This window comes from Hyperoodon ampullatus, assembly GCF_949752795.1.
Source record: "Hyperoodon ampullatus genome assembly, chromosome: 7".
NCBI classification, from domain to species: domain Eukaryota; kingdom Metazoa; phylum Chordata; class Mammalia; order Artiodactyla; family Ziphiidae; genus Hyperoodon; species Hyperoodon ampullatus.
In genome coordinates, this window is record NC_136920.1 from 80,446,516 (window position 1) to 80,459,420 (window position 12,905).

The 12,905-nt window shown below is 55.0% G+C and overlaps 1 protein-coding gene across 1 annotated transcript in view; it reads right to left on the reverse strand.

Annotated features, from left to right (window-relative positions):
- LOC307055467 (BCL-6 corepressor-like) overlaps positions 1-12,905 on the reverse strand; it is a 42,666-nt gene that overhangs the window by 8,732 nt on the left and 21,029 nt on the right. Inside the window, 12 exon segments of the mRNA XM_079707704.1 lie at positions 381-635; positions 863-1,044; positions 1,625-1,888; positions 1,891-1,968; positions 2,291-2,536; positions 7,919-8,105; positions 8,577-8,630; positions 9,280-9,794; positions 9,797-9,914; positions 9,918-10,024; positions 10,027-12,052; positions 12,054-12,110. Of these exon segments, the coding sequence (XP_079563830.1) occupies positions 381-635; positions 863-1,044; positions 1,625-1,888; positions 1,891-1,968; positions 2,291-2,536; positions 7,919-8,105; positions 8,577-8,630; positions 9,280-9,794; positions 9,797-9,914; positions 9,918-10,024; positions 10,027-12,052; positions 12,054-12,110 (4,089 nt within the window).

The window sequence follows — 12,905 nt, forward strand, 5'->3', positions numbered from 1 at the left end:
AGCTAATAACTACTCTCCTTCTTGCTAGTCAGAATCCAAAAGGGCTCATTAAAATTCCCCTGGTCGCCAAGCCCTGGGTAAGGTCAGATTTTATATCAGAGATAAGTGAGCCGGACTGGCCGAAGCAGCCTACCTGCCTGAACGGGAACGGAACATCAGAGAGGCCTGCCTTTCTTTTCACACCACGACTGAACAAGCCACCAAAGAGCCCGCAGTGTGAGCGGGGCCAACGCAAACACCCTGCTGGAACACCCAGCCCAGCCCGCCACGTGGAGGGGGCTGGGCTCTGAGACCCGCCCCCCATCCCCAGCCAGTGTGTCCTCCACCCAAGGAGCAGCAGCCGGCGGATCCTGATCTGGGGCACCCACAAGGATGCTCACCTCGTAGCCAAGCCGGGAGGCCTGCTGTAGGAGGGTCTCGCCCGCGTTCTTATTGACAATAAGTCTCCGCGCTTCCGGTGGCATCGGGCGGGACTGGGTGGTCTCTGGAGGGGAGCTTGAGCATGTCCGCTGCGAGGCCTGGGAAGATGGTAACAATTGCTTCAAACGGTCCAAGGGCTTCTGGTCCTGCTTGGCCGGCGAAAGATCATAGTCGGAACTGGGCTCAGGCCGCTCCTGAGTGGAGGAAAGCACTTTTCCTCCTCTCTGTCTGAGGGAGGCGGGGCGCGAGGAAGGGGCTGCATTTTTACTCGCTGGAAACTTCACCGCCACCCAGGAGACAGGTCCCCTAGGAAGGGGCAGGGACGTTTTGGGGGGAGGGGTTCAGGAAAAGGAAAGCTTTGTCCCCAGAAGCAGAGAAGTAGGCAGGCGGGATGTGCCTGCACAGGCCCGGGGGGCGGGGGAGAGCCAGGGGCAAGAGGTACCTTGCCATCCGCATTGTCCACGTAGGAGTCCCCTGGCAGCGGCAAGCCCCGCCTGGGCTCCTGAGGGATCAAATGCTTGGTTTTGCACGGTCGCTTCCTGGATGGTTTCTCGCTGTTGTCGGTGTATTTCTGCGGCAGGGGCGAAGGCTGCCGATCCATTTCTTCGTCCATGCACAGCACATCTGTCAGGGGGAGAAGAAGCGGGCGTTACACAGTTGTAGCCGGTGAGGAAAGAAAAGCCCATTGTTAGCACTGATCGTTGGAGCAGCTTCAGTTTTTAAAGATATACCAATTATGTTTTCAAAGCACTAATATTTTAATTATCCCACATCAACCGGCAAATAGGCTAACCCACGAAACGCCAAATGGCAAGTCGCTTCAGAGGGCCGCAAGACAGGGCAGAAGCCAGCCCTTCGTGCGCTCCCGTCCCCACCCGTGGGGGGCCTGGGTGCTCGGGACAGGGCGACTGGGGACAGCCTGAGGCTGGAATGAGGGCACTGACAAGCGCCCGGGGTCACCCAAGACTTCCCTTCCTGCCCAGCCGCGGGCTGGGTGATGAGGAGCAGCCCAGGAAGTCGAGCTCCCGCCTCATTGTCCATTCCATAAGGAAGTGTGCAGGCTGAAAGGACCTCATGAAGAAAACTCCCCGCTCGCCACACGCTACTCTTGTCAACTTGGATGGCGCTCAGGTCCCCTCCAGGGCCGTTTCCCACAGAGGGCGGGTGATCCACCCTCCAGGAGCGCCCCCCGCCCCGTGCGTACCTTGTTCATTGTCACTGCATTTAAGGGACTCCTCCAACCAGCTGCTGTTGCTTTTGGCCTCTGCCCTTTTCCTGCCAGGTTTCTCTTCGGAGATGCTATTGCCCTGGGGGGTGACCGCAGGCTGAACCGCCTGGGTCACTTCCTTCCTGCCCTGCCGGCCAGGTTTGCTCTCTGCTGCCGACACCTGCTGCTCCCGCCGTTCTCTAAGGTGCAGCAAGCGGCGCTGCTTTCTGGGATGGAGCCCTGTTAATTCAATGCACACCTCAGGTTGGTCAGCTCACTATAATGTGGCTCTTCTAAGTGGTTAGAGGAACTGTTTGTCATTTCCCTCTCAGGCCAGTCAGCTAATGGAGAAATAACTACAAATTAATGAAGAAGCCCCCCGGGGCGGGGAACGAACTGTCTTACACATCACTAACAGGGGTGGGGGAGGGGAGGGGTGTGGTCACTGTGTTGGCTGGAACTTGTCACCAAGTCTCGGGAGGGGGCCTATTTGCCTTTGGCCACCTTTGGGCTCCAGCCCCGGCACCTGGCTTTGGGGGGGTGGGGGGTGGGGAGGTGTGAGTGGCTCCCCCCAGGGCTCCAGGGTGGGACTGGAACTTTCCACTGCTCCGCTCCAGGACTTCCGTAGGGTGCCCTGCGGTCCCGAAGCGAAACCGAGCTCACCTTTGGAGACCCGTCTCCGCTTGGCTTTCAGCAGAGAGTCCTCCGGGAGCACAGTGGTCTCAGTGTGGTTCCTATCGCCAGACACCTTGCGCTTTCTGTTCAGCCGGAGGGTGGGGCTGCGTGACGCGTCCGGGGCCGCCTGGTCGGCGGGAGACTCTCTGGGGGGCTCCGTGTCCATGTCCTCAGGAAGATCACTGTCTTCTGGGGCTTCGAAGGGGTCAGGTTTGCTTCCATCATAGCACTCCCCTAGGGGAGGGGAGACAACCCGGAAAGGAGGGAACAAAGGTCACCAGGAGCAGGCAGGACCCCCATGCCCAAGGCAAACTGCTACCAACAGACCACCCCCCTTTGGAGACCAGGGGCCTCACACGCTGGAAGCACAAAACCCTCAGAAAGACGTCCCAAAGGAAGGACAGCTGAACACAACCAGCAAAGAAAGCAGAAGATGAGGCGTGTAGCCCACTCACAATCCATCCTTCAAGGGTCAAGGTGAGGCATCTACACCATCCCTCTACAGGCATGTGAGATAACTGCCTAACTGCTTAACTCTCCAAGGTGGCTTACTTTTAAAGGGGGGGTGAGTGACCTCACAGTAAGATCCAACCAATCAGGGCAGAGCTACAAATGACTATGGAAACAGCTGCTAGTCAACAAAAAAGGCTGATGTCATCAAGAGACCAAATAGCCCCCAACTGCCATCTACACAGACATGGCACCAATGTTCACTTGGGTCAGCAGGGGCGAGGGTGAAGAACAAGGGTAGGGAAAGAATGGTGGGAGGCTGGGAAGCTGGGGAGACCAAGGCAAGAGGAGCCTGGCAAAGGGAAAGGAAAGGCTTCCTGGTGCACACACAAGGGTCAAGGGCAATTTCAAAGAACTCAACCAGATTGCTACAAGTCCGTCTGTCCTCTTTCCACACCCGTGGGGGGAAAAGCATTTCACTGCCATCGAGGGGCTGCTCCTATTTCCTGTCTAGGAAGAGGGCCCTCAGTGACACGAGTCACCCACCTGGCACGTCTCCACGCCTTCCTTCCCAGGCAACAAGCATCTAAAGACATTTCAAAGACAAGACTCCAACCCCCTTCATGGTGGGTGGGGGGTGGGGGTGCGGCGGGCAGGGCTGAACTGCTCACACCCCAGCTCCGCCTGTGTCTCTCCTGCCCCCTCTGCTCAATCTAGCATCCACTTGGGGCTTTTCCTCCAATCACCCCAGCCTAACATCACTCCTCACTTTTGCTCTAGCCAAAGAAACAGTTCAACTGCTTTGCTAGTCACATTGTTTCTAACACACAAATAATTCCATAATGATCACTGTGCTGTTAAAGAGTTCCCCGAAGATGACCCTGTGTCCATCACCGGCCGGGGGTGGGGGTGGGTGTATGAGTTTGGTATTTCGTTAACACCTGAGCTAAGCTCCCACAGCCCGTTTTTCTAGATGAAATCATGGACACACCCCTCACATGCTGCTCGCATTCCTCCTCCTCTCCCTAGACCACTTCAAGTATCACTCCCGCTTCTGCCCAGCCGGCTGGTCCCCTGATCAGCCTCTCTTGGGGGCATTCCCAGCATTTAATGGCAGCCAGTTGTGGGGATGAACCTCACCCTGGCCTGGGCTAGCCTGACCTGTGTTCTCAATGGTGGAACACACTTAGCTTTTCTCCAAGGGTATCCCAAGCTGGGACAGGTCCCCATCTACTCTTGCCGGAATGGTGGAATCACCCCAACCGCGAGGGTCTCCTGCCATGGCAGCAGGAGAAACCCCAAACTCCTGGCCTGTGCTTACAGGTGATGCAGCCCAGGCTACTGCAGGCCCGGTGAAGACGGCGTGCTGCAACTCTCACTCTGGCTTCTCTGTGACCCTCTTAAACACTCGGGCAGGAATGGCGCCGCTTTACAACTCGGCCCCCTTCACTTGTAAAGTGGGAATGTTACTGCTAGCCTCCCTCCAGGGTGGGCTTCATAATCACGGGCCGGGCTCAGCACAGAGAAAGGCTGGAAAAATCCCTTTAACCAAAAGATGCCAAGACTTTCAGACCAGCCTGAATCTCAGGCCTGAAATGTAGGAAATTTTAAGAGGTGAGCCCTGCTGGTTACACCATTGGACTTCTCTGGTCCAATCAGCCTTCCCTAAAAGCTCCGTGGGAGGGGATCCATGGAGGAATGGAAGGGCTACCTTAAGAACCCCCATGTCCAATTTGAAAGTTTCTTTTTCCAAACTAGGTCCATCCACCCTTCCCCCAACCCCGGAGCCTTTTAGGGCAAAGATCTCAATTCCCCTCAGCTAAGGCCCCCCAAGACCTTACGCTAGTGTGACCTTACCCAGGCCAGTAATAACCCTGAAGGACACCCACCCCGACTGCCCAAGATGCCCATGGCCACCAGCTATGGGGTAGAGGCTCCGTGTCACTTGGAGCTTCTCAAAGACTGTTCTAACCACGACCCACAGGAGGATTACCCTTGAGGGCAGAAGAGATGGGGAGATAAATAGATACACGGGGATCCTAACCATCAGGCTTTGCCATCATTGCTACTTTTGGCCCTTCTAAAAGTGGGAAGCCATGTGCCCTTGGTCACTCAGTCTAAGCAAGATGTGAACGTGGTCCCTGCAGCATGGTCCTATGACTCACAGCACCTATATCCCAAATTCATTATGGTTGTACCATAGCATCACCTCACAGAAGCATCACCACAGCAACATTTACAAGTCACTGTGGCAACAAAGCACCCTCACCACTGTTGAGCCATGCCCAGTGAGGCCTAAACAAGGTGAGAGGGTTCTGAGTTGCTGGAAGGCTCCCCAGGATTAAAATCCCCTTCTCTGTAGCTTAACTATAGCACCTCCAGTCAGGGCTAACCTTGTTAAAAGTTACACCCGCTACACAAGGAGTGCAGGGGATCTCTGTTCCAAAGTAGTTTACAAACGTGCAGGTGCTCAGCTGGAAGAGAAGTTCCCTGAGCAAAGAAGTTTCATGAAGCCCCTCGACTGAGGCTTCCTCCAGCTCCTGGCCAGGCACTGCCACTGAGCAAGTCCTAGGCCTGTCCCAGCCAAGTGGTTGGCAAGGGAGATGGTTACTCCAAGTTTGAGAAGGAAGGGACCAATGCCTCCTTGCCCCACCCCATCTTCAAATGCCACTGAGGGTTCCTAGTGATGAACTTCCAAGTCTGAGGAACCTCCAAACTCATTTGGTCAACTTCCAAAATAAAAATTTCACTCAGCCACCCATGTGATCATAAAGAATAAATGAGTATCTCGGCCACTGTGTTTTCAAGTTAATTCCTTTTTTTAAACAAGCCCCTAGCAACAAGATGCACCCGCACCAGGACAACCAGGGCCGCGCAAACAGCACCCACCACCTTGGAATCTCCTGGTCCCTCCATGGGTAGGGGCTGCCTCAGAAGGGGGAAGGCATCTTGAAGGCGTCCTGGACCCTCTCTGTGACCCCTGCCCGGCCCAAATCCCCGCCCCAGCTCCCATGTGCTCACAGCTCGGCTCTCGGCCACACCGACACCCATGAGAAGGACCTGAGCCCATATCAGCTGAAGACATCATGGCCCAAGAACAAGAAGGCCCATTCATATCCAGCTGAATGGAATGAACACCTGCTGTGCCTTGGATGTGGAGGCCGCAGTAAGAACAGTGGCCCCTTCAGGTCACCTTTCCTGACCAGCTATTTGCAAACCCCACGTCTGTACAAGACAGAGGGTGGATGGGGAACCCACCTCCGTTGCCCCAATCTTTCAAACGGAGCCCCTCACCTTCCCCAACCCTTCTCCTGCCCTCCCATGGTGGCGATTCATGGCTCACTGGGCCATGTCCCAGGTGCTCCAGGAAGAGACCCGTCGGTCGGTCTGAGATGGGAGGCAGGCGGTGGGGGGAGGGGGCTTTCGGAATCATCTGGGGCTCAGGCCCTGCTCCCCATCAGCCACACCGAGTTCTCGTCTCCACGCTCAGCAGGAAAGACTGGGAAGGACGCACACAAACGTCTCTGGGAAGAAGGGCGGGTGAGGCCACTGAGACGTGAAGGGCAGCGGCCACCCTGGGTTTGGCCACGTTGCTGGAGAAAAGGGCGAGAAGACTCGAGGCCGGTTAACTGCCCGCTCCCTTCCTCCAGCCTCCCTCACCGTCCACCCACAACAGGCAGATCCCCTCCTCAGAAAAGTGCGTCCCCGTGAACTTGGCCTTGCCCACTTTCATCACATCTCTCTGAGAAACTTCCCCAGGAGCTGAGTTATGAGGCCACTCAGGAGGGTAAGGGCTGCGTGTCCGCTGTGAGCACAGGCAAGGAGGGAGGCCTTCTTGCTGCTTCACTCCAGGGTGGCCTGGACCCTCCGTTTTTCACTCCAATCCCGAGGGGGAGGAGCTCGGAATCGTCTACTCCAGGCACATCAAGAGCCCCATCCCTCGGGTAAGGCCGCCACTGACTAGCCCCAGAAATCCCCTTCTACGGGAGCCATGTAGGACAAACCGGTCCCGGTGTGGCTTACCCAGAACCCTGGCCACAGGCCTTTGTCTGACCCCAAAGATGAGCTGGGGGAGGGCAGTGCTCCAAGCAGCAGAGAGATGCACACGCTGTTGCTGACCACAATTTTCCCGAACTGCATCAGGCACCCACGACCTAAGCGTGCGGGCGAATGCCGACCCTACGACTGGGTCCAAGGGCCTGGGCCTCCCAAACGTGCCCACCACCCCCGACTGTCCCGTCTCAGGAGGATTTCACGCCCACCCTGTCCTCGACGTTCACCTAGGTGCCCTCACTCACCATCACCGGTGAGGTTTCTGGGGTCCGGAGCAGGCTGCAGGCCACAAGCACGCACACTGAAGAAAGAGGGAGAAAGACCTCCACTTGCTGCCAACACATCTCATTAGCCCAGGAAGTCTCGAGGGCAAAGCCCGAAGTCAACCCCAGTGGGGGAGCAGCTGATGGGACCGCAGAGTGTGACTCGAGGCAAACACTAGCTTTCTCTCCAATTTGGCCTCCAAAACATAATACACCCCGTCTGGTAGGAAGAACGCCCTCGTTTATCCCACGCCCTTGGAGCGTGCTGTCAACTCCTAATGACTGCAAACAAGCCTGCCACAGAAAATAATTATGCTCATCTCTCTGGTGCCTTCATCAGCCCTCAATCTCATTTTAACGAAACCTCTGCCTTTGGAGGGAGAATCCGAGTACTCTCCACTCCCTCCCACAGGAGACTGTCACTCTGGAGGGTCTGGCTCTGGCTGCAAGTGTCATTCCACTGCTACCAAAAACCCGTATCCGTACCTGCTACAAAACAGAACACATACCTGCTACGCTGGAGGTCTTGCACTGCCATTCCTCTGCTCTACTGTATCAGACTATTACTAACTACAGGACTAGCATTTCTCCGGAAAAAGGAGATGCGTGCCAGGAAACAACATTTCATAGGTGCTTCACTCCTGGATGCCGCAACGCTCAAAAGGACAACCAGCCTTGCAATCCACAGCTGGGAAGGATGGCCAGAGCAGCCCGTTCTCCGAACAGCCAGCACCCAGACGCTGGGCCGTCGGAAGCGTACTGTTTCCTCTCACCTCCCTCGGCACTGGGAGCGGAACCGCCCCGTTCCCACCGACGTGGTACCACACGCGAGCCGCCTGGGTTCACTTACATGTCTCACTGTCGTTCTGGTCGGCAATGGCCTCCTCCGGGGCGACCGACTTTGGCTTTTTGTCCTGACTTCCTTTCAGCCTTTCCCAGTCAGCGGGGCTGAATTTGCGCACCTCGGAGTCTTTGGTCGTGGGGTGGCCACCTTCTCGCTCTTTCATCTCCACCTCTGAGAAGCGCATCACTGCACGCTAGAAAGAGAACAGAGATGGAAAAAAGACACACCTTACCACCAAAGCTATTTCACTGCCCTTACCTTAAAGGAAAGTATCTTCAAAGAAAAGTTTGCCCAAAACCAACCACAATTTATGATACAACTGAGATATTTTAAAATTGAACGATAAAAATGTAAGAGTGTCTATGTGTAACTAGTCACACACTCTTTCTTCGTAAAGCCATATGTATGTAGAGATATATGTGGTGTGTATGTATAGCCATACATACACCGTGGCATAGAGACAGACATTCTCTTTCGAAGGTAAATAAAACAAAACAAAAACACAACGCAAAGAAAGCGAAACAAAAACACAACAGAAAAGAAAACAAATGCACAATGAATAAAGACGACCATCGCCCACAAACTTCCCTTTGTATATTTGGAAATGAAATTTAACTCAAAAGGTTTATGGAAGATTCTAGTAATAAAAATTTGAACAACTGACCTCACAGTAAGCAGCGGGTAGACATAAAATACTGTCCTCTTGTAATCCTTCCATCTATGTAATTAAAATGGGCACTCAATGCATCATTTAAATAACTTCATCCATTTTTATATGCATAAACCAATTTTTTTCTTAACATTGCAAAACAATTTGGCTTTATTTGTCTTCTAATTAAAAGTAAAATATCTTAAGGAAATTCCTATACAACATCTATCATTCACTAGCAAGTTAAATACATACTCTATCCCTTTAAGCAAGGTTTGCTTTGTTTTTTTTTGTTTGTTTGGTGGAAAAAAAAATTGCACGAATCTCACAGACAGGCGGCCGCTACACACCTCCACCAAGTATCACATAAGGCATTCTAAGCAGCGCTTTTAGGTATATTTGTTAACGTACAGTAACGGCAGAGAAATCAAAGCGATTGATAGGTAAATGTCATGCAGTCTTTTAGACATCCTTCGCAATAATTAAAACTTCCGTTATCAGCATTCGAGTGGAGTTCGCTTAAAATCTACAGAATAACTTAAAGTATCCACTTACGTCCCCTTACTGGACACATTTCAAACATTTAAATTATCCTAAGCTTCATTAACCAAATCAGCCCGGTGTCCTGCCCTATCATACCCCCGGCCCCCTCCTCTTCACACATTAAAAAAACCTGACAACTGGTCAGGCTCCTGAAATTCGGGTGGGGGGCGCTCACCTGCAATGCCCGCTGCTCCCGGCCGAGCTGACTGGAGTCTGCGTACAGTCCGGTAGCGACACACTTGAACCGGTCACCCACGTAACCAGCGGAGTTTGCGATTCTCTTTGCCAGCTTAGATGGCTTCGGGTTCAGAACTTTGCCATCGGTTGATCCTGCCTCGTCAGCTCCGTCTTTGGTGTAGGTGGGGGTGACGTCCACACTCGGTGGGGCACCGCCCACGCAAAATGGTTTGGGATCCTCTTGGGTTTTCCCGAAAGCGACCGCAGAGCCGTCGCTCCCCAGGGTCGGCTCCAGGAATGGAGTCGAGACCGGCGTCGCCAGGTTCTCCTTGTTGGTTACCGCTGGAACATTCTTCTTGCTTAAGACGGAGACTGGCTGGCCCGGAGCCTGTTTGAAAGTATAGGCTTCGTGGAAGTCACTGATGCGCCCCAACTCCTCTCTCAGGGCAATGAAATTCCGGTGTGGCTGTAGAGCCGGGTCAGGCGGGGGCTTGGTGGGCTCGGCACTCTGCTGACACTCTCAGCCGTGAAGCCGGGTTTGGACACGTTAGCGTCGGTTTTCGCATCTGGCTCTTCCCGGAGGAGGTCTACATAGACAAGCTTGTCACTCTTGACGACGGTCTTCCTTTGATTTCAGCTGGGGCTGGGCTTTAGGTTCTTGTCCGCAGGGACTTCTGGATGTAACTTGGTGCTGCCGGCTTCCAGCATCTCAGAAAACCGGTTCCGGAGGCTTGGATCCTCTCGTGGGACCGGTACCTCCTCTCCGGTTTCTCCTCTTTAGTGATCTCGATGGGCGTGTGAGGTATCAACATGGGATGCACCATGCCCAACCCCAACGCGTCCTGGTAGGTCACAAACTCCGGCCTGCCCGTGGGTAGCCCGTAGGGCAGTCCCGGCTTTGGGGCGAGGTGCCCAGGAAAGAGACTGCCATTGGCCAACAACACCGGGTGACGGTAGACAGGGCCTTTGCCGTGTAAGGAGAGGGGACTTATGGCAATGCCCTCGGGTGCTGGGTAAGGCTGGTAACTCCTGGGGTAGGGGATTGGTGGGGACCTGAACGCCTCGTTTGGTGAGAGAAATACTGAGCTCGGCGGGAGGCCATTCTCATTCGCTTTGAAGCTCGGCTCTGGGTTGCTGGCTTTGGCGCCCTTGCTGCCGGTGCCGCCGCTGTGCTTGGCAGGTGTGGTCGGGGGCTGGCCCACGTGCTGGATGACGGATGGCGTGGTATCCACGGAGCTCCTGCTGGTCTTGCTGCCCTCGGCGGTGGCATTTGGGGCCGGCGACGCAGAGGCTGGGCGGCCGGCGCTCGACACCGACCCCGAAACCTTAGTGACCACGGCGTCGGCGGCACCCATGCGGGGACGCGAAGAACTGCGCTGCTGCGGGATGGCCCAGTCCAAGGCCTTGTTTTTCAGCGGCAGGCCTTTGCCATTGTTCTCTTCGTTAGGACTTGGCCCGGGCACCACCCAGGACGAGGGAGCCGTGCTAATGATCTCAGATCTATAGAGAGCACAGCCATTTCCTGGAGGAGATAGAGTTTCTTTCAGAATCTCACTTCCGGAGAGCACTAGGCCGCTTCCAGCTCTGCTGTGAACCAGGACGGTGGGAGCCATCTTTTTCATGTGGTCAGCTTTGGAAGCATCTACATCCACCACTTTAGAGGACAAGTCTAGTGGCTTATCGGTGACGTCTTTGGTAACCGTCTGCTTCTCCAAGAGAGGAGGTGAGCTGCCATCTTTTCTGTCTTCACCTGCTGTTTTCCGGGTGTGCCTGGGAGCTGGCTGGGTGCTTTCGGCTCCTTCGGGAGCCTTTGGATACTTGCTGCTGCAGAGCCTGGCCACGGGGAACTCGCTGCTGACCGTCATGTATGGCTTCGACAGGGTGACCGAGGGTGAGGTGGAGATCCTGGCACAGTGCTTATGGAACTCGGAGTAGGTGTCCGCAGCGGGCTGGGAGGGCAGGTGGACACGGGGTGAAGGCCGAGGCGAGGCGGGCAACAGGAGAGCCGTGTCCCCCGGCAGGCCGCTGGTGACCGCCTTGGCCGAGGGCACCCTAGGCTGCTTACTGCTCTGGATGTGGGGATACGAGCGGGAATCGACCGGGTTCCCAGGACGGATGCCCATCTTCCAGGGCAGGCTTTTGTCTGCGCAGTGGACCAGAGGCGGGATGGCTGGTGAGGCCGAAGGCGTCGAGAGTCTCATGGGCGAGGCCAGGGATGATGGGATGTGGGGACTGATGTGGTGAGGTGGCGGCAGGTAGAGAAATCGCTCCCCATTGGTACAGACCGGAGAATACAGCGGCTGGGCCACGCCGCAGGACTGCTGAGGTAGCAAGGCCTTGTACGTGTTCAGGGAATACTTCTTTGGCGAGTCGACGAAAGGGTAGATGGCTGGCGTGGCCCCCTCCATGTAGGGATTGACCCAGGGCAGCCGCAGGTAACTAGCACCATTGATGTTGAGCGGGCTCTGTTTGTCGCTGGCAGGTCTGTCCAAGCCCAGTGTTTCTGCCGTGGGGACAGCACTTTTTTGTATTCCGGGTGGCGTTTTGTATATAGCACTGAAGCCATTTGGGGGTTTTCCGGAGACAGCGGAGGTCTCCACCGTCTCGGGTGTATTCGGTTTGAACTGCATCTCTGGGTTTCTTTTGGAAGAAAACCCCAGACCACCTATGGTTGTGGCAGCCTCCCGCCCTTTCTCTGAGCCCAGTCCACACGAGCGAGAATAGACGATGTTTCCGGGGACACGCAGCCCTTCCCGGATCAGACCGGTGCGTGCGGTCCAGGCTCAGCGCTGCCAGGCCATCGATCCGATGGGCCGTGGTCGCGTCCACCTTCGCAGAAGAAGAATATGGGTATTACCGAGGACATGCCTTCAAAGCAGCCCATCCCAAAGAGAAACCGCCGACTAGCTCAATAGGACATCAGCCTCAACATCTGAGCCGAAACGGTTAAAAAATAAAGGATTCACAAGGTCTTTGGCCCCCTCCTCGCTTATCCAGAACCCTCCTCTGCCTGCCGCCTCACCTTTGTCCAACTAGTATCCTCAAAGCACGGAAAACGTTGGTCCCTTTAGACTTGAGGCCCCTGCATTAATTCAGTCATCTATTAACTCTGGAAGATCCACCTTCTCAGCAAAAATTCTTTGCTGCAACTGAGGTGATACCAACTCCACTGCTCTCAGAACCACCCTCGTGGGGTACAGAACTCGGACTCACCCTCCCCAGGCCCCAGTCAGGTTGGGGCGGGGCGATGTGCACTGCGTTTTTCCCGGATGGAGCTGGAGCGGGGAGGCGTTCTTTAACATAACAAAAACCAATCTTCAGGGGACAGCAAGGAATGAAGGACTTGAGCCGTCTCATTTCTAAATCAATACAGAGGCCACGGGTCAAACTGCAGTTGTGTCTTTTGACTTCCTCTCCCTGGTATCTGAAGACAGCTCTGTTTCATATTTTACTGGGAAGGTAAACCCTAAGGGTCTACTTGGAGGCTACACATTTATCCAGCTGGGAGCACTGATGTGGCACGTAGCTTATCGAAGAAAAGGCGGCACGTATCCCACCAGTCACCAGGGGACGAGGACGTAAATGGCGAGCACAGCCAAGAAAGCGAGCCAGGAAGAAATTGGG